Below are 19738 nucleotides of genomic sequence, written 5' to 3' on the forward strand. Positions count from 1 at the left end.
AGGAAGTTTGTATGTTTTTTTTTTTTTTTTTTTTTTTTTTTTTTTTACAAAGGCATCACCACATTATCAAGGCCCAGAGGCCACTCAAGGATAAGGGTTAAAGAGTGTACAGTAGAAGTTGGTCAATATAGTAATCATTAGTAATGAAAATTTGGTAAATTTAATAACTTATATGGAACGGCTCATCAAGAACTTATTTACTTTAGACTTGAACAAAACCATATTGTAGTCAGCCGGAAAGCAGGAAAACGGAAGACAATTCCACAGGCGTGCAGTTCTAAGAAAGAAGCTTTGTTCATGGAATCTACGTTTAGGTTTAGGCACAGATAAAGAGTGGGGGAAATTATTGATAGTGTTTACAGCTAGACGAGTGTTTCTTGTGAAAGTTTGGCGAGGGGGGACCATAGATTGAAGCTCAGTTGAACACTTTCCATGAAAATAACGATACATCAGAGACAAACTCGCAACATCTCTTCTGTGAGATAGAGGTTGCAAGGAGGAGAAAAGGACATCTCCTACGAGGCTACGAAGTCTATTTTGAACTCTATCAAGGCAGGACAAGTTCTTTCTAGCAGCTCCTGCCCAGATGTGGCAACAGTATTCCATCCTTGGACGTACCTGGCTCTTATATAGATAGAGAATAGCATCAACAGTGAGATATCTACTGGATCGATAGAAAGATCCCACCATTTTTCCAGCGGCCTTGGCAACAGATTTGATATACGTGTTCCATTTAAGATCAGGAGTAATGGTCAAGCCCAGAAGCTTGTCAAAACTTGAGGCCTCCTGAAGACGAGAGCCATTCATTTCAATTGATGACAAATGTGGATTAGAATGTTGATGATGTAAAGAGAGAAGCTTGGTTTTAGATGCATTAAAAGTAACCAGCCACTCCTTTCCCCATTGTACTACGTGCTCAAGATCAGAGGAGAGAGAATTGGAGAGAACTTGCTCGTTTACTGTCTTAGATGTGGTACCATAAATGGTAGTGTCGTCAGCATAAATGTCTACAAATGATGTAAGGATATGATTTGGAAGATCATTAATGTAGATCAGGAAAAGAGTTGGGCCCAGGATGGATCCCTGAGGGACACCGGCATTAATATTGTGAGCTTCTGATTTTTGCCCCTCAACTACTACTCTTATGAATCTATCAGAAAGAAATGATTTAATAATTGAGAAGACTTTTCCAGCTATACCATAGCTAGCGATCTTATGAAGTAAACCTTTATGCCATACCCTATCAAAGGCTTTAGATATGTCAAGAGCAATTGCCCTAGAAAGATTGCCACCGTCTAGAGATTTGCTAATCCTATGCGATATAACTGTAAGGACATCTGCTGTAGATCTAGCAGAACGGAAACCATATTGAGTGTCACTAAGAAGGTTATTTTTGTTGAGATGTTTGATTACTTCTGTATTTAATACAGATTCTAGCAACTTACTCATGACGCACAGGAGACTTATTGGCCTGTACTGAGAGGGGGATGAGCGATCACCTGAATTCTTAAATACAGGGCATACTGATGAGATTTTCCAGGGAGATGGGAAACTATTCTCCTTAAGACAACGTTTAAACAGTTTTGTAAGTATGGGCGCTAGTTCAGGTTGAAGTTTTTTGAGTACTATGATTGGAATACCATCAGGGCCAGTTGCTTTACTGGAATCAAGGTTTTTGATTAGTTTGGCAACATCACGTACAGATATACGTATATCACATAGCGTGTTTTCTGATACAAGAGGAAATATTGGGGGTTGGCGGTCTTGGTCGCAAAGGGTAGAATTAGCTGCAAAGTTCTTGACAAAGAGTTTGGCTTTGTCTGATGCTGACGAGATTACCTCAGATCCATTGATAATAGTTGGGATGGAGCACACGCTTCTGTTCAGGATTCTGTTTGCTATTTGCCAAAACTGGTGGGAACCAAGCCGCTGCTCAGCTACTTTGGACTTAACAGATTGAGCATACAACTTTCTTGCGTTCCTTATTACTTTCTTACAATGGTTGCTGGCAGTCCTGAAAACGGCTTTAGTTTCCATACATCTATTACGTTTGAAGCAGTGGAAAAAGTGATTTCTGTGCGCAATGGCAGCAGCACATTCTGGAGAGAACCATGGCTGGCTGTTAGGTTTTTGCTGAAACTTTTTAGAGGGTATGAAATGGTCAATACCTACAATTAACCATTCAGTTAGGTCTAATACTATAGAGGACACATCCTTTTTAAACATGGAATGCAGAGGTAGATCAGATATAAATGTACGGAAGCTATCCCAGTCAGCCTTAGTGTATCGATATACTGTACGATGAAGAGGTACGTCTGGGGACTTATTACATTTCATTTTTATCTTAATTGATACAACAGAGTGGTCGGAAGATCCAAGAGGCGACAGAACAGAAACTGAACATAGTTCAGGGCAAGTTGTGAGAAAAAGGTCTAGTAGGCTCGCATACTGGCCGTCATTATCGGGCACACGGGTAGGTTCCTGAACAATCTGAGTGAGGTCATAGGCAATGGAGAAATCATGACAGAACCTCCCCTCATCATCGGTCTTGTTTGAGTGGGTCAACCATTCGACGTTGTGAACATTGAAGTCTCCACATACGTGAATGTTAGCTGTAGGATAAGTAGAAAGGACTTGGTCAATTTTCTCAGATATGCTTTGAAAGATAGTAACTCCGCTGTTGTGGGGGCGATAGAGAGTAAATATAAATGCAGTAGTGTGAGCTAAAGCAACCCGGAAGCACATATAAGGTAAGTTAGGATCTTCCCTGGAGATGTCCCTCCCACATGGAAAGCTATCTTTAATATAGGCACATATTCCATGCCCATGGCGATCTTGGGGGTCAGATTTAGAAGTTAAGTTAGAGTATCCTGTAATTGCAAACTCATCAAGGGAAATAGCCTGTCCAATGCCAGTTTCACTTAAAAATAAAAGGTCTGGTTTAGTCTCCTGTAATTGGGTTTCAACCTCTGGAAGGTTAGAACGTAGACCCCTGATGTTGGAGAAGGAGACATGGTAGTAGGGGTCTACGTTGGAAGTTGGAGAACCGGGTTTAATCGTGTATTTTTTCTTGAAACTTGTCATGATGAAATTTTGGAATTTGTGGACTAGGTCGACAGATTTACTTAGAGCAGGACAGAGAGGGGAAACTAAGAGAGAAAAAGAAACGAAGAATTTTTTTTTTTTTTTGTACCACATGATAAGGTAAAGCCGTAACAATTACCCACTAGTATGGCATCGAGAGGCCCCACCAGAAGCTACTGCATGGTCCAGATTCCATTCACCAAATGGCAATACAGCAGCCCCAGTACTTTGCACCTGCTGATAGGACAGCCTCCTTAGTGGTTAATCCAAGGTTCGGGTCCCTGACTATCAGGCGGATAACGTCAGCCCAGACAAAACGTTTACCTCCAGCACCCTTACTAGTGACATGGCTACAAGGATAGACATAGAAACAGAAAATTTCCACCAACTCTGCCAACTGTTCGCGCAAAAATACTGCCAACCTAGAAAACAGCTTTTTCTTCTCCCTTTGTCAGAAAAATCACTCATTTAAAAATGAGGACTGAGGGACAAATAAGAAGAAGCGAGAGTAACAGGAGCTGCCGATAACGCATCCACAATGCGTTTTCTACTCTCCATTAAAAAAAAAAAAAAAAAAAAAAAAAAAAAAAAAAAATCAAAATAAAATAAAATAAAAAAATAACTATTAAGTATTGTACTTAATAAAAGTCCAACGGACCTGTTTAAGGGAAAGTATGGTGATAGATTCCCCTCCCACGAACTAAAAATGAGTACAATTAGGTAATCTATTTTTGCAATCAACTCGGTAGATAAATAAACATTTATGGACGAGAAAAAAAAAAAAAAAAAAAAAAAAAAAAAAAAATTAAAGCTAGCATTTAATACAACAGAAATACATAAATTAAATACTGAAATAAAATGTAGTTATTAATATTTGAATCTTAAAATAAAAAGTGCGAATTAATAGAGAAAATCACTTATCACAACAACGCATTCCGTCTCCAAACTAGTGAAGAATTTAACTTTTAATAGCGTTCAGAAGATTTTTTTTTTTTAAATTAACCGTTAAGAGAAAGCGTGATTTTATTCTGAACTTTAACTAATCACGTTTTAAGCAACTTATGATATAAAACAAAATCGGATGGGGGGGGGGGGGTTCTTCCGAAGTTAGTTGGTGACGATTATAAGTAATTGCGAGATAAGATGGGAGCCAGAAATTAGGGGTGGGGGACTGAAAATGATAATATAATGGATTGATTATACAATATTTAAGATCAACTTGGTAGATAAACATTTATGGACGAGAAAAAAAAAAAAAAAAAAAAAAAAAAAAAAAAAAAAAAAAAAAAAAAATTAAAGCTAGCATTTAATACAACAGAAATACATAAATTAAATACTGAAATAAAATGTAGTTATTAATATTTGAATCTTAAAATAAAAAGTGCGAATTAATAGAGAAAATCACTTATCACAACAACGCATTCCGTCTCCAAACTAGTGAAGAATTTAACTTTTAATAGCGTTCAGAAGATTTTTTTTTTTTTAAATTAACCGTTAAGAGAAAGCGTGATTTTATTCTGAACTTTAACTAATCACGTTTTAAGCAACTTATGATATAAAACAAAATCGGATGGGGGGGGGGGGTTCTTCCGAAGTTAGTTGGTGACGATTATAAGTAATTGCGAGATAAGATGGGAGCCAGAAATTAGGGGTGGGGGACTGAAAATGATAATATAATGGATTGATTATACAATATTTAAGATCAACTTGGTAGATAAACATTTATGGACGAGAAAAAAAAAAAAAAAAAAAAAAAAAAAAAAAAATTAAAGCTAGCATTTAATACAACAGAAATACATAAATTAAATACTGAAATAAAATGTAGTTATTAATATTTGAATCTTAAAATAAAAAGTGCGAATTAATAGAGAAAATCACTTATCACAACAACGCATTCCGTCTCCAAACTAGTGAAGAATTTAACTTTTAATAGCGTTCAGAAGATTTTTTTTTTTTTTAAATTAACCGTTAAGAGAAAGCGTGATTTTATTCTGAACTTTAACTAATCACGTTTTAAGCAACTTATGATATAAAACAAAATCGGATGGGGGGGGGGTTCTTCCGAAGTTAGTTGGTGACGATTATAAGTAATTGCGAGATAAGATGGGAGCCAGAAATTAGGGGTGGGGGACTGAAAATGATAATATAATGGATTGATTATACAATATTTAAGATCAACTTGGTAGATAAACATTTATGGACGAGAAAAAAAAAAAAAAAAATAAAAATAAAAAAAAATTAAAGCTAGCATTTAATACAACAGAAATACATAAATTAAATACTGAAATAAAATGTAGTTATTAATATTTGAATCTTAAAATAAAAAGTGCGAATTAATAGAGAAAATCACTTATCACAACAACGCATTCCGTCTCCAAACTAGTGAAGAATTTAACTTTTAATAGCGTTCAGAAGATTTTTTTTTTTTAAATTAACCGTTAAGAGAAAGCGTGATTTTATTCTGAACTTTAACTAATCACGTTTTAAGCAACTTATGATATAAAACAAAATCGGATGGGGGGGGGGGTTCTTCCGAAGTTAGTTGGTGACGATTATAAGTAATTGCGAGATAAGATGGGAGCCAGAAATTAGGGGTGGGGGACTGAAAATGATAATATAATGGATTGATTATACAATATTTAAGATCAACTTGGTAAGTAAGGAAGTTGAAATTAAATAATTTCACTGTTTTAAAATTATTTCTTTTGTATCAAAAAAGGAATTGATGCATTTGAGCTATATGAGAGGAGATAAATGTAAGCGAATAAAAATGTTTGCTACCTTCTTTGTGGGAGATGTATTTGTGAGAGGCAGGTGGATTGGAATAAATGTAAGGATTTTTTTTAAAGTGACAAAATGTAATTATTTTTTTTGTGAAACATGCATTAGGAATTGCTGTAAGTGGTTAGTTGAAATATATATTATATTAAGTTTTTGGTTTGAAGCAAAGGAAGGATAAAAACGATTTCACTTTATGTATTAGATGTGAATTTAGCAGAAAAAAACTCCCATTTTCTAAGAAACACATTTTTTTTTTTTGCGTGACATGATCCCTCATTTCCACTTTTTATTTTTTACCACTAAACGTAAATCTCACGTAATTGCCTAAAACAAGTAGGCCCTCCTCCTCCTCCTCCTCAATAAATAATGCACAGAATTTATCTCCCATCCTTGAAATAGTGAAATCATTTTACATTAAACTTATATGCGAAACTGATTCCTCGAGTTTAAATTCTAAAATAATTATTTCTTCTTTCCTATAAATTTTCAAGGTGTTCTCTCATAATCACCTTAAAAAAAGAACAATCATCGCATTTATTTGAAGAGGAGTGGTGATTTAACATCAGGTGTCATATACAAAGTTTTTTTTTTATATATAGACCAATGAAGAGGAACTAATAAACTTTGGTTTTCATTTGTCAGTGAGAATACTAAAACAAAAAGTGGGTTTCACTTTTAATATTGTAAACATTAAAAAAAAAACTATTACTACTTTTAATTACAGTTGACAAATAAGGCATTTGATTAGTTATCTATAAATATAAAAGCGAAAATGTGTGTATGTATGTATGTTCGCTTTTTGTGTATGTCCAAGAAAGGCTTTTTTCCGAGAAGCGATCGGTCGACTCACTTCTTAAAACTTTTTATATCATGTCTAAATGATAATATCTACGAGTTAACAACGGGGGTCGCCTGTCTATTTAATTTGCTCGACTTTGAAAAGATAAATATTCAACATTTTTTGATCGCCACATGTGCATTAAGCTTTTTCGTATAATAAAAGCGAAACTAATTCTGGCGGCATTTTTCTGGAAACGTCCGAAAGCAATCAGCTTTGATCAATGTGGAGTTTCTTCTTATATCAGACAATTGCTATTCAATTTGGACAATTGCCTTTTTATGGGGAGCTGGTTTCCCCCCCCCCAACATCTTGAGGAAACAAAATAAAAATGAAAAAGCTGCCCCGCAGTAAATAAAATACTGCCCCGCAGTCAAAATAGACCTCATTAAGTCATTAAGTATGGGCACCTGCTAATTCCTTAATACTTAAATAAATTCAAACATGTTTCCATCACTATTTTGTGGTGGCCCAGTGGTTAACGTCGCATGTTTTTTTTTCACACTTTAATTTCCAACTTCGCCTCAAGGGTTCCGGTTCGATCCTTCATACTTACCTACCAAAACTTTTTTTTTTATTTTAACCCCCCCCCCGACACAAACACCCGGGCATGCCGGGTACCCCCCACCCGACACAAACACCCGGGCATGCCGGATACCCCCCCCCCACTAGTCTACAATATAAATCTCACCTGTCTGTTTTAGATGTATGTATGTTTGTATGTCTGCCTAAAACTTTCGACAGAGGTGACTGATTTTCACGAGATTGGTATCATTTTGAAGCTTGACATCTCGGATGACAAATATCGAAAAATTGGTCAAAAACATTAATTCCTTCACCCTCAACTGGGCAGAGCGGTCAATTTTTTGCAAGCCATTTTTGCAAGTCATCGTATTGGATGGTGGGATTGACTTTGCCTAATTTTAACGTTCTGAACTTCCGGTCACGTCATGGAGTAGGGGTAAGACGTCAGGTTTTCTTTCACTTTCTTTTCCACCTTTGCATCATGGGTTCGAGCCTGCCTGCCTGCCTGCCTATTACCACTTTTATTTATGTTATTTTTTGCTCAACACACACCTCCAAACACCTAAGCAACTCCGGACACCCAGGCTAGTCTATTATATCATGGGCAAATATGTGTGTGCTTGTATGTCCAGCTAAACAGAAAAAAAATAAAGACCCACAAAAGTGGCATTTTTTTAATCGATGTTGCTCTGAATGAATAATATCAAAAGTTTTAGAAAAAAATGATTCATTCTTTGGGGTCAACTGGGCCATGTTTCAGCATAGGTAGGTTGTTTTTTAGGCCATTTTATTTACTAATTTGAAAATAAAACGCTAATTCATTCCTGAGGCAATCTATTATATAAATGAGAGTTGTCTGTATGTAGACATGTCCCACTACAGAGAAATGAGCTGGGCGGACAATAAGAAGGGTATTGGCAAGGGTAGGGAGAAACAGGGAAAGTGTGGGAAGTGTTGCAGAATAAAGGATAGTATTGGCTAGAGAGAGGTAAAGGAATAGAAGTTTTAATAGAAACATGTTAGACTTTTGCCTTTATCAATATAATATAGTCTATTATATAAAAGGGTAGTTGTCTGTATGTTTGTGTGTCCAGCTAAAAGTCAAAACTACTAATCAAAGATCCACAGTTTATATTTTCTTCATCAGTATTGCCCTGCATGCAAAATGCAAAATTTAAGGGAAAAAATTTTCTACTTGGAGTCGTCCTCCAATATTGCATTTTAATCTCTTGAGGCTATTTTTATTATCAATATAATTTCTTTCCATATTGTTGCGAAAGAAGATGGTACGAATGGAATTACCCAGGATCAAGAATGTCAGTATGTGTCCCCCTTTTTTTTTTTTTTTTTTTTTTTTTTTTTACTCCATGTCCCAGAACAATAAATGTAAAACTATAGTACCACATTTTGTAGGGATAGATCCAGTAAATTACATTATTATTTTTTGTTCAATACATAAAAACAAAAGAGAGGAATGGGTTGGGCAGAGTTTTAATAATTTTAAACTGATGAAAAGCAACTATAAAGACAGGTAATTCATTTCTCATTAATTAATGTTTGCGATGATGATGATGTTTTTTCTTGTGACACCAGACGTCGGACAAATAAATTAATATTCAGATATCAAATTTGTAGATTAACACTCTTATATAAAAATGAGATTTTTATTTTTGTTCTAGGTGCTTTTTTCCTTTTGTTTTAGGTGATTACTTGTTAACAACTTGAAAAACTTGACGGAAATAAAAAATAAAAAAAAACAATAATTGTAGAATTTAGACCGGCAGTTTAATTTCAATACAAAATTTTAATATAAAATGATCATCATTTCTAGAATATTCTAACTTTGTAGGGATCTTCACTAAATTTGTAGCACTAACCCTAAGTATGCCTGGCAAGGTCGTAACTTCCCCTAAAAACACATAGAATTTATCTCTTGGAGAAAACTAATACGTTTTAGCTAACTGCTCTCAAATGCTACAATATCTCATAAATGAAACTCATTTTACAGTAAATTAATGTGAAGCAGATCCTCCCTTCTTAAATGATTGACTTTTTTTTTTGTTTTTGTTTTTCTTCCCATTAAGGTTTTCAGGATGTTAACACATAATCATCTAAAAGGGTGGAATCCTGTTTTAGTTTGGAGGGGTGATTTAGTTTGGAGGGGTGTTAATTTACAACAACAATAATAGTAGGGGAACCTGGGACAAAACGAAATACTTAAGAGAAAAAGAACTGTCGAGTCAAAGGTAGCATTGATATATAAACCATATTCTATGTACTGAACATTCAAAGTATTGGAAAACAACGCCACAACAAAAAAAGATGAGAAATTATTTTCAAAAGAAATACAGATGATTTATTCAGCTAACTGTATTGTCCCGTTTTGCCCCATGCTTGGGGCAAAACGAGACGGATCTTGATCTGAATAAGCCAGTCTTCACAGAGCTCACAAATGAAGATTGGGGTCTTGTTGCATTCGTCTAGACTTGCACAGCCGTAGTGTGCCCATTTCCTACAGTTCCCTTGACAGGCTACCCAGCTTTCTGCACTCTAAGAGTACAGTTCGTCACTGATCAAAATAGATAAATTTTGAATACTTAACCCCTTTTTGATGTACGGGGCTGAATAAAACAATGGTAGATGTTGGTGGCAAGGTGATCTCTTGATCAAATAAATCTGAATAAAACAATGGTAGATGTTGGTGGCCACGTGATCTCTTGATCAAACTGATCAAATTGATCTGAATAAAACAATGGTAGATGTTGGTGGCCACGTGATCTCTTGATCAAACTCCTCACGAAAGAGCTCTCTCTCTCTCTCTCTCTCTCTCTGTTTCAGTTATCTGTGGTGTCTCGTTTTACCCCGCTATCTCATTTTGCCCCATGTATCCCTAATAATAATAAGTTTGTGCATAGAAAAAGAAGAAATCTATTTCTACAAAGATTCATTAAAATATAAGTTTAAATATGAAAAATAATTGGGAAATTTTTAATTCATAAAACAATTTAAATGTCATTAGAATATTTAAAAATACACCTACATTTTGCAAATTTTCAGTCTTTCACATAGGTCTAGTCAGTGGAACATTTATGTGACAAATAAACTAACCAAAAGTTCAATAAACCATGAATCATTTTTTTATTAGTAGTATATATTTTATGGCTTTCTATATCTGTCTCAAACAATCTCAGATAATTTTGTTTTACAATCTGTATACAGACATGTGATGAGAAGGTGGATCTGCCTTTAAGCTGAAAACGGTGAATTACTTGTACTGCCTTAAAGCACCACAGAAATTTCTGAGTCTAAGTGTAAGTAATACAGACATAATCAAAGAAGAATTGATGCCAAACAATATTTTGCACGAAAGTATGAAAATTCAGAAATTGATTTATATCTCATTGAGTTCAAAGTCAACCTTTTCTTATACGTTTTGCCCAACCCTGGCAACTGCTAGATGAGGGATGGACAAAAGTTTGCCGGGCAAAACTCAACTGGACAAAAGCTATGAGCATAAAATAAGTAGCTAAAAAGATTTAAAAAAACACTCTTTATATTCTACTGTTGATTTAATTATAAAAAATGTTTTATTAGTATTTTTCTTGACAAAAATATTTTATTGGACTTTTAAAATATTTTTTTAACATAAACGGCATTCTTCCAAAGTGTACCTAGTTAATTTGCGAAAGTTTCAATTTTGTTTATTTTACGAAAATAAAATACATCATATTTTTATGTTATTATGATCTATAGATTTTAGTCTTACTAATTGCTTAAAAACAGTAAGTTTTTATCAGTAGTACCGGCAATGGGAAATTTAGTTTTCAAAAAATGCAAAGAATCGTTTTTGGAATCGGAAATTAGGCTTATTTTTTTTCCGATTCCTATATTCCCAAAAGTTTTGATTATTCTCATTAATCGTCCCAACACTAATATATAGGTATGCACACATATTTTTTTTTAAATTAAACAAAAAGTTAAATAAAAAATAAATGGCATTTCTCTCTCTCTCTCTCTCTCTCTCTCTTTATATATATATATATATATATATATATATATATAGATTGTTGAATTTTTATTTATTTTTTTATTAGCGATTAATTTCTTTCTTTATACTTCGCTCCCTGAGCGTTTTTATTATAAGAAAGGAGTTATTTGCCCTTTGTTTACATTTTTTTTCGTCCACATTTTAGGACGTATTTACTTTTTTATTTTATTTAAATACTAGCGGGGGTGGGTACCCAGCGTTGCCCGGGTGTTTGTAGGTGTGTGTGTTTTTGAGTAAATGAAAAGAAAAATCGTTGGTTGTGTTTAAAAAATACGAAGCCTTCACGCGCAGTTAGAAAATAGTAAAGTGTGAAAAAAAAACATGCAACCTGGCAAGTGCCCGTTTTTGACGAGTTAATGACATTAACTTTGAGTGCGAGACAGTGTTTTATTTACCGCAAGTCTGTTGGCTTCTTTTTTTTTTTATATGAAAAAGCTTAATAATGCACATGCGGCGATTGTAAGCAATAGCTGTTCAGCAGTTAACATTTTCTGCGGGACAGTTTTTAATGAGATCAATAACCACGGTTGTTTGTTTTTACCTAACTTTGGGGAAAACCAGCTCCCTGTTTATTAGGGGTAGTGTCTCGTCTCGAAATGAAAGCAAGTCTGATATGATGAAGCTGACATCGACCAAACGTTACATCACTTTCTAGACACCACTGATCATGGGCCAGTGATTCAAATTGAGTTTCGCTTTTTTATGCCGAAAAACAAAAGCAACACATGCCGAAAAACAAAAGCAACACATGTCGAATATTTAACGTTTCAAAGTCAAGGCAAATTTGATAGAGAGGCGACCCCCCCCCCTTGTTAAGTCATAGATATTATCATTTAGACGTGATATAAAATGTTTTAAAAATGAGCGACAGCCTTGAGAATCCTCCAGAAAAAAAGCCTTTTGAAGACATATACAAAAAGAGAACATACATATATACACACATTTTCGCTTTTATATATATAGATTATTTATTATTAATTAAACATGCATGTATATAGATGACTTACTTTTATGCACGTCGTAATTATTAATTAATAAATATATATATATACATACACATACACACACAAATTTTATTTTATTTGACGCCCTACAAATGTCAGGTAATTCAGCTAGTTAAAATTCAAGTAGTTTTTATTTTGAAAATATTTTATTTTTGTTTGTTTGATAGTATTACAATGAAGAGTATGACTTAAATATAGGTTGTTTTTTTTTTTGGTGGGGGTAAATAAAACAAATTCGGTTTATGGCCATGTTTAGAACAAGTTAGTGTTTTGATTCAACACATTGTTTTTTTTTTTTTAATCTGGAAATTTTAATAAAATTCCAATTTTCTCTTGTTTATTAACAGAAAAGCTAAAAACTAATCGAAATGTCATCAGAGGAAACTCAAGACGTGGATCAATTGTCTGGTAAGGTTTTTTTTTTTTTTTTTACATTTCGTAGAAGTCTCACCCGTTTGTCTACTTTGCGTCATAAACTTTACTAACCTTGAATACATGAGTTATTTCTGGTTTAAAATATTTGCATTTAACTACAACCAATATAAACAATTTCCCCCCCACTCTCTATCTGGCCTAAATCTAAACACAAATTCCATGAACAAAGCTTCTTTCTTAGAACTGCCCACCTGTGGAATTCTGTTCTGCTGACCTACTTTCCAGCTGACTGCAATATGGTTGTCTTCAAGTCCAATGTAAACAAGTTCTAACTTTTTGTTGAAATGTCCCCTTAAATAATCTAATTCTACCCAATTTCCACTACTAACGATCACAAGCTGTTGTTTCGGCGACCACCGTACACTCATTAATCCTTATCCTTGAGTGGCCTTTGGGGCTTCATAAATGGTAACTTCCCAGTAAAAAAAAAAAAAAATTATTCAATCACACAGTTGGCTGATTTCACATTCTTTCTTTTTGTTATGTATACTAGCCAACACTATCCGGAGCCATAAAAAGAAAAAAAAAAAGAAAGCTGTGTAACATCTTTATATTAAAACTTCTATCTTTCTACCTCCCTCTATCTACTTCATTTTTCCCCTCCTTTTTCTCCTCCACCTCTCTAGCTGAACACACACACATAACTCTGTTTTATGTAATAGAAGATTCTTCAAGGAATGAGTTTGCATTTTCTTTCCAAATTAGTACATAACAAACACTGACCGTGAGGAAACCTGACCCAATTGTCCTCCAGAAAATGAATAATTTTTTTTTCTAAATTTTAGATATTACTAGCAGGCCATCTAGTGTTGCCCGGTCGTAAGATACGTTTAAATATGATATTTTGATTCATGCAGATTATGTATTTATTATTATAGAGATAATTTTCTATTGATTATTATATTGAACCTAATGTGTAGTAGTGAGATCAAAACTAAAAAAATATATATATATTTATGACTTGGGTGCCATCAGCTAGAATCAAAACCAAAACATATAATTCTCCACCCTCATTCCTTAGCCTCTGAGCCATGCTCATACTCTATCGTCTGATTGTCAAAGACAAGATTCAAGCAAGGGTGCATGGTCCACAGAGTTTTATAATTACATCGATTCATTCAGAGCAATGCTGACCAAGAATATACCAACTTTATAGGTCTTTGTTTTGTAGCTTTTGACTTTTAGCTGAACACAAATGCATGCATGCATACATACATACATACATATGCACATAAAACTACCTGGCAAATATACTCGATGAACTAAATGAAAGACAGATCCAAACACTTGCACTTAAAGGGACAGTCAGAATCTTAAAAAGATCTCTCGGTTGGAATATATGAGATAGTGGGTGATTGTTTGGCATCTGGTAGGATGCCCCATTCCGAGCTTGAACAAACTGATCAGAAAATTAAAAAAATACACAGATAACTGCCGTTTATATAATAAAACGATATATAAGCAAACGTTGAACATAACCGAATCCTACTGCTTGATTATACCTGAGTTTTGTTGGGGTTTTTTTTTTTTCAATTTTTCTAATCTTTTTTTTTGTTTGTTTTTTTGTGTCAAAATCAAGAAAATTAATGACACTTTCGATTCTTCATTGAATCATCTGTGAAAAACAAATGAAAAAAAAAAGTGGAAAGAAAGAAGAGAATAAAAAAATTTTAAAAATCAGTCAAAAATGCATTTATGGAAGTTGTTGGTTGTCAAAAGAACAAACCAGTGCAGTTCCAGTAGAATGTTTACAATTTAAATTTTCAGATGCCAGAATCAGTATTGAAAGATAACTTGTAATTTACGTTAAGCATTTTAAAATGTTATTACAGGTTTCATATGTAATGTTACTAATTGTAGGTTGCTGGGTTTTAATAAAAATAACTTTGAGTATTTAAACAAATTTTTTTTTTAATGAACTTCAGAATGTTTTATTTTTATGTTTAATTCTAGACTAATTTTAATTGAATTATCTTTTTAAATTGTAATTTCAAATAAATAATTAATGTATCATCATCATTGCCTCTGTTCAGTCTCGAGAAACAATGCATCCCCCCCCCTGTAAGTGTGGTTGCACGTGTGATTGTGAAGCAAGGGTTGCACAGTCTCTAACCACACCTCTCCTCAATTGGCATTGCTTGATTTCAGTGGCAAGGAGAAATGCAGGACGACTGGAAACAAACGAGTACAAAACAATGATCACATCCTACAAAACAAAAAATAAAATATTTAATTTTCATTCTATCTTTAATATAAGATTATTGATTACAGGAGGGGGCAAATTCTTCATTTTGTGTGAGCCAAAAATTGAATAACTTTGGAAACGTAGAGTGGATATATAAATATTAATATTTATAGAACAATTTTAACCAAATGAAAATGCTCAATACTCGAGATAGAGCATTGATATAAGAATGAAAATTAAAAATTTGTAAATTAGAATTTACAATATTTTGAAGTTTTCAATCTATGTGCTAGCCAGCAAAATTGTGGCCAGCCTATAAATATTATTTTGCCAAGTATTTTCCCACTGGGAATAAGAACCATTTTTTGAAACTCCATGGAATAAGGAAATTTTTATTTTCAACTTGTATTTCTTCTGTTAAATAATAAATGCTGTTAATTCTAATTTGCAAATTTTAAATTTCCTTATATATATATAAAAGAATTATAATAATTTTAGTACGAGAATAAACTTAAAACAAGATATAAATATTTTTAATATTTATATAAACAATACAAACCAGATGAAAAAGGTCAATTATCCAAAAATGGAGAAGAGCTTAAATATAAGAAAATAAAATTTTTCAAATCTGCATATAAGGAAAAAAACAGAAATTTTATTATCAGACAAGGAATACTAAAATAAAAATTTAGAAATGGATAATAAAATTTCTGTTTTTTCCTTATATGCAGATTTGAAAAATTTTATTTTATTTTTTATATATATATATATATATATATATATATATATATATATATATATATATATATATATATATATATATATATAAGGGGATCAAAAAAGTATAAGGATTCTTTAAATGGGGACTTTTCGCTATAATAAAAAGCTTGACATGCAGGTCGATATAAAAGGAAAAGATGTTGATAATAGAAAGATATCTACTGATGTATGTATATTTATTGTTCAATTTGAAACAGGGGAATACACTATAGTGTGTAGGGGTTATGAAATCTCTTTATGCCAGGCATTTCAAAGGCTAATGCTTCTCATCAGAAGAGGAGGGGATGTGCTACGTAAGAAGATATGAATGCAACATCTAACGATAGGCATATTTGTGTGTGTGTGTGTGTGTGTATATATATATATATATATATATATATATATATATATATATTAAGTAATGTGATTTATAATTTAAAATTTTACAAATTTTTTAAATTTTAAATTATAAATCGCATTACTTAATATTGAATTAGCTCTAGGAAATTTAACTATCGAGCTTATTATATATCTAAATTACAACCAGCACTTTCTATTTCCTGTATTTTAATTAAACTAGTAATTTCACTGTTACATTAAAATACACTCAGCTCTTTAGAGTATTGTTCTAATCTCCTTTAAATTATATATATATATATATATATATATATATATATATATATATATATATATATATATATATATATATATATATAATATAAAGGAGATTAGAGCAATAGTCTAAAGAGCTTAGTGTATTTCAATGTAACAGTGAAATTACTAGTTTAATTGAAATACGGGAAAGAGAAAGTGCTGGTTGTAATTTAGATATATAATAAGCTCGATAGGTAGATATCCTAGAGCTGATTCAATATTAAGTAATGTGATTGATAATTTAAAATTTGAAAAATCAAATTTTAACTAAATTAAAAATGCGTTTCATAAGAAGGAACAACAACAAAATCAATTATCTGTATGATCGTTTCGGAAAACAGTGCTTTTTATTGTGGTAGACATCCAGTTACGAACAATAATTATTACATATAGTTTTTTAATAAGCAAGGTCTCCTCGTCAGCAAATTTTGAAGGGTTTTTATTAAATTTAAAAGACACCATAAATAAACCTAGCATTGAAAGTAAGGCAGATGTATCTGAAAAAAATTAAAATAAAATGTCTGGATTTAAAGTTGATAAGAAGTTTAATATAGGTTATAGATAGAAAAGAAAAAGAATAAATATAGATTTGAATTTGAATTATAAATTTGCTTTGAGTACACTATTAAAAATATATATATGCATATATATGAAAAAATAGGCACATATATACATAGATATACTGGTATATACATAAAAAATATAGGTATAAAAATTTACCTTTTAATTTTTCGCCTTTTGAAATCAGGAACTATGGTTAAAATACTCATATATATGTTTGCTATAGTTTTTCACCTCTTTGAATGATGAATTTTAAAAGGGGGGACGTCCGTGTAATAAGTTATTTCCGTTAGTGTACTTTTGATTTAAAGATGCCACGGTTTATATTTCGAATGTTGTTTATATAATTTCATAATGTAAGGGGGGATAATTAGTCATATTTTCTTTTATTAAGGGCGCAAGGTGGATAATTAGTCTAACTTAATTTATTAAAAAAAAAAAAAAAAAAAAGATTGTAATCTATTTTTACTAATAAGTAGTTTTTCATGATTTAAGGTTGTTTATATTTATTAAATTTAAACCTACATGTTTATGACTACATGTAAATATTAGTTCTTGTCTTGAATTTAAAATTGTGGTTGAATTTTTTCTATCTTCGTATTTTAAAATTTTTAGGGTCTCTTTTGTACATAGTGCACAGAATTTATCTCCTGGTTTATATTGTTTGCAAGACTCAATTACTCGCCATTTTAAGTTGAAAGAAATATTGCTATTTTTTAGTTGCCAAATATAGTTGGATAGAGTAGTTTGGTTTGCGTTGAAATTCTATGTTTTATTAGGCCAGATGTCGAACCAAAATATATTGCCTCTTGTTTATTGTGATTATTTTCCGTTAGGTCTAGTGCTGGATTATTATATGGGGGGTTAGTTTGTAATTGATCGGTAGATTGGTTTAAGTTGGTGTCATTATTTAATCTGGTAGTTGAGTTATGGCTGTTAATAGATTCATGTAGATTTGGGGTTTTTGATACTGTGCAGCTATAGATAACATTTTTAATTTTACATGAGCCCTGTAGGGGACATTTATTTTTTCTTCCACAGTTACAGTCTGATGTATTTTGTATAGTTGTATTTTGTAGCTTATTAATTTTCTTATTATTAGAGCTAATTATTTTTTGATGAAGGTTAGGCATAGTAGAGTAAGAGACTTTGATTGTGTTCTTATTGAAAATTTTATTATATATATATATATATATATATAATGTGTCACTGGATAATTATATTAAAAAAAAAACAATATATATGCCGCTCCCCATATGGGGGTAACAAATCGGTTAAAGGGAAAATTATTCCCAACTCACATTTAGGTAAAAATGCACTTTTGTAAATAATTTAATTCATTCAAAACGCGCAAAAACAAAAACAACTAACATTTATATATACACTTCATGCTAAAAAAGCACACACAAAGGAAGGGGTGAACCCAAGGTCAACTGGGCCTTTGTCCTGTAAGTGCCTGCCCATTGGCTGATTAGGAAAGGAGTGGTGGAAACTAGGAATCTGATTGGCTAATTAACAACTCAATAGAAGGTGCGTATATAATAACAACCACAACTCCTTGCATAAACCTGACGAATCCTAACTTGGATGAAACGTGGAATATTCTGTGTAGCTTGATTGCCATATATATTTTTATTACTTACTATATAAATATTTGTATAGGGAGTATACATTGAAGGGAGAGCAGAGGATTATTCAGGGTATTATTAGATAATTATGGTACTTTAAATATGCTAGAGTGCGGCTTTAGTAGGATTGGGTGATAGAGGTATAGAGTACACTTTTAGGAGTAGTTATTATGGGAGTGGATTAACTCAGATGAGGATTTGTAATTTAAATGCTGTCTTCGGTTGTCTGTTTTTGTTCATATGTTACGTTACTTCACCATTATGGTACGGAAAAATCTGTTGGACTATTTCATGTGCATTTCTACATGTGACCAATCAGCTTTTTCTTTGGATTCTACCACATTTTTCGATTTTTCTTTATTGAGCCTGGACTTCATTTGGAATATCCTTTGAACCTATACATTTTTCATTATCAATTTTTTTTTTTTTTTTTAACACAGTGATCACCACTTATCAAGGCCAGGAAGCCACTCAGGGATAAGGGTTATTGCAAGTACATTACGTTAGTGTGGAGATTTGATGAAGTGTTTACTTAAGGGGGTGGTTCATTAGGAATTTGTTAACGTTGGACTTGAACACATCCAAGTTGTAGTCCGGTGGGAAGCAGGCAGACGGGACAGAGTTCCACAGGCGTGCAGTTCTAAGAAAGAAGCTTTGTTCATGGAATCCGTGTTTTGATTTAGGCACAGATATAGAGTGGGGGAAATTTTTCACAGTGGATTCAGCTAGACGAGTGTTTTTCGTGAAAGATTGGCGAGGGGGGGACCAGAGATTGGAGTTCAGACGAGCACCTGCCATGGAAATAACGATAAAACAAGGATAGGCTCGCAACGTCTCTTCTGTGGGAGAGAGGTTGCAGGGTAGAGAAAAGGGCATCCCCCACTAAGCCACAAAGTCTATTTAGTACTCTATCAATCAGGATAGGCTGTTTTTAGCAGCTCCTGCCCAGATATGGCAACAGTATTCCATCCTTGGACGTACTTGGCTTTTATATAGATAGAGAATTGCATCAGTAGTGAGATATCTTCTGGAGCGGTAGAAGGATCCCACCATCTTTCCAGCGACCTTGGCAACAGACTTGATGTACGTGTTCCATTCCAGATCAGGAGTAAAGGTCAAACCCAGAAGCTTGTCAAAACACGGGGCCTCACCCAGACGAGAGCCATCCATCACAATTGATGCCAGATGGGGATCAGAGCGTTGATGATGTAAAGATAGGAGTTTGGTTTTGGATGC

The 19738-nt window shown here is 33.0% G+C and overlaps 1 protein-coding gene across 2 annotated transcripts in view; it reads left to right on the plus strand.

The window, feature by feature from the left end:
• Positions 1–19738, plus strand: part of LOC145248185 (tyrosine--tRNA ligase, cytoplasmic-like) — a 98259-nt gene that overhangs the window by 23174 nt on the left and 55347 nt on the right. The window contains exons 2-3 of one of the 2 annotated variants that reach the window (XM_080110040.1): positions 10448–10539; positions 12628–12688. In XM_080110040.1, coding sequence (XP_079966166.1) covers positions 12649–12688 — 40 coding nt within the window. In that variant the 5' untranslated portion in view covers positions 10448–10539; positions 12628–12648. The remainder of the gene's footprint in view (positions 1–10447; positions 10540–12627; positions 12689–19738) is intronic. The other variant, XM_080110039.1, reaches the window with a different exon arrangement.

This window comes from Euprymna scolopes, chromosome 26 (genome assembly GCF_053919585.1).
Source record: "Euprymna scolopes isolate OS-2025 chromosome 26, ASM5391958v1, whole genome shotgun sequence".
In the NCBI taxonomy this organism is placed as follows: domain Eukaryota; kingdom Metazoa; phylum Mollusca; class Cephalopoda; order Sepiida; family Sepiolidae; genus Euprymna; species Euprymna scolopes.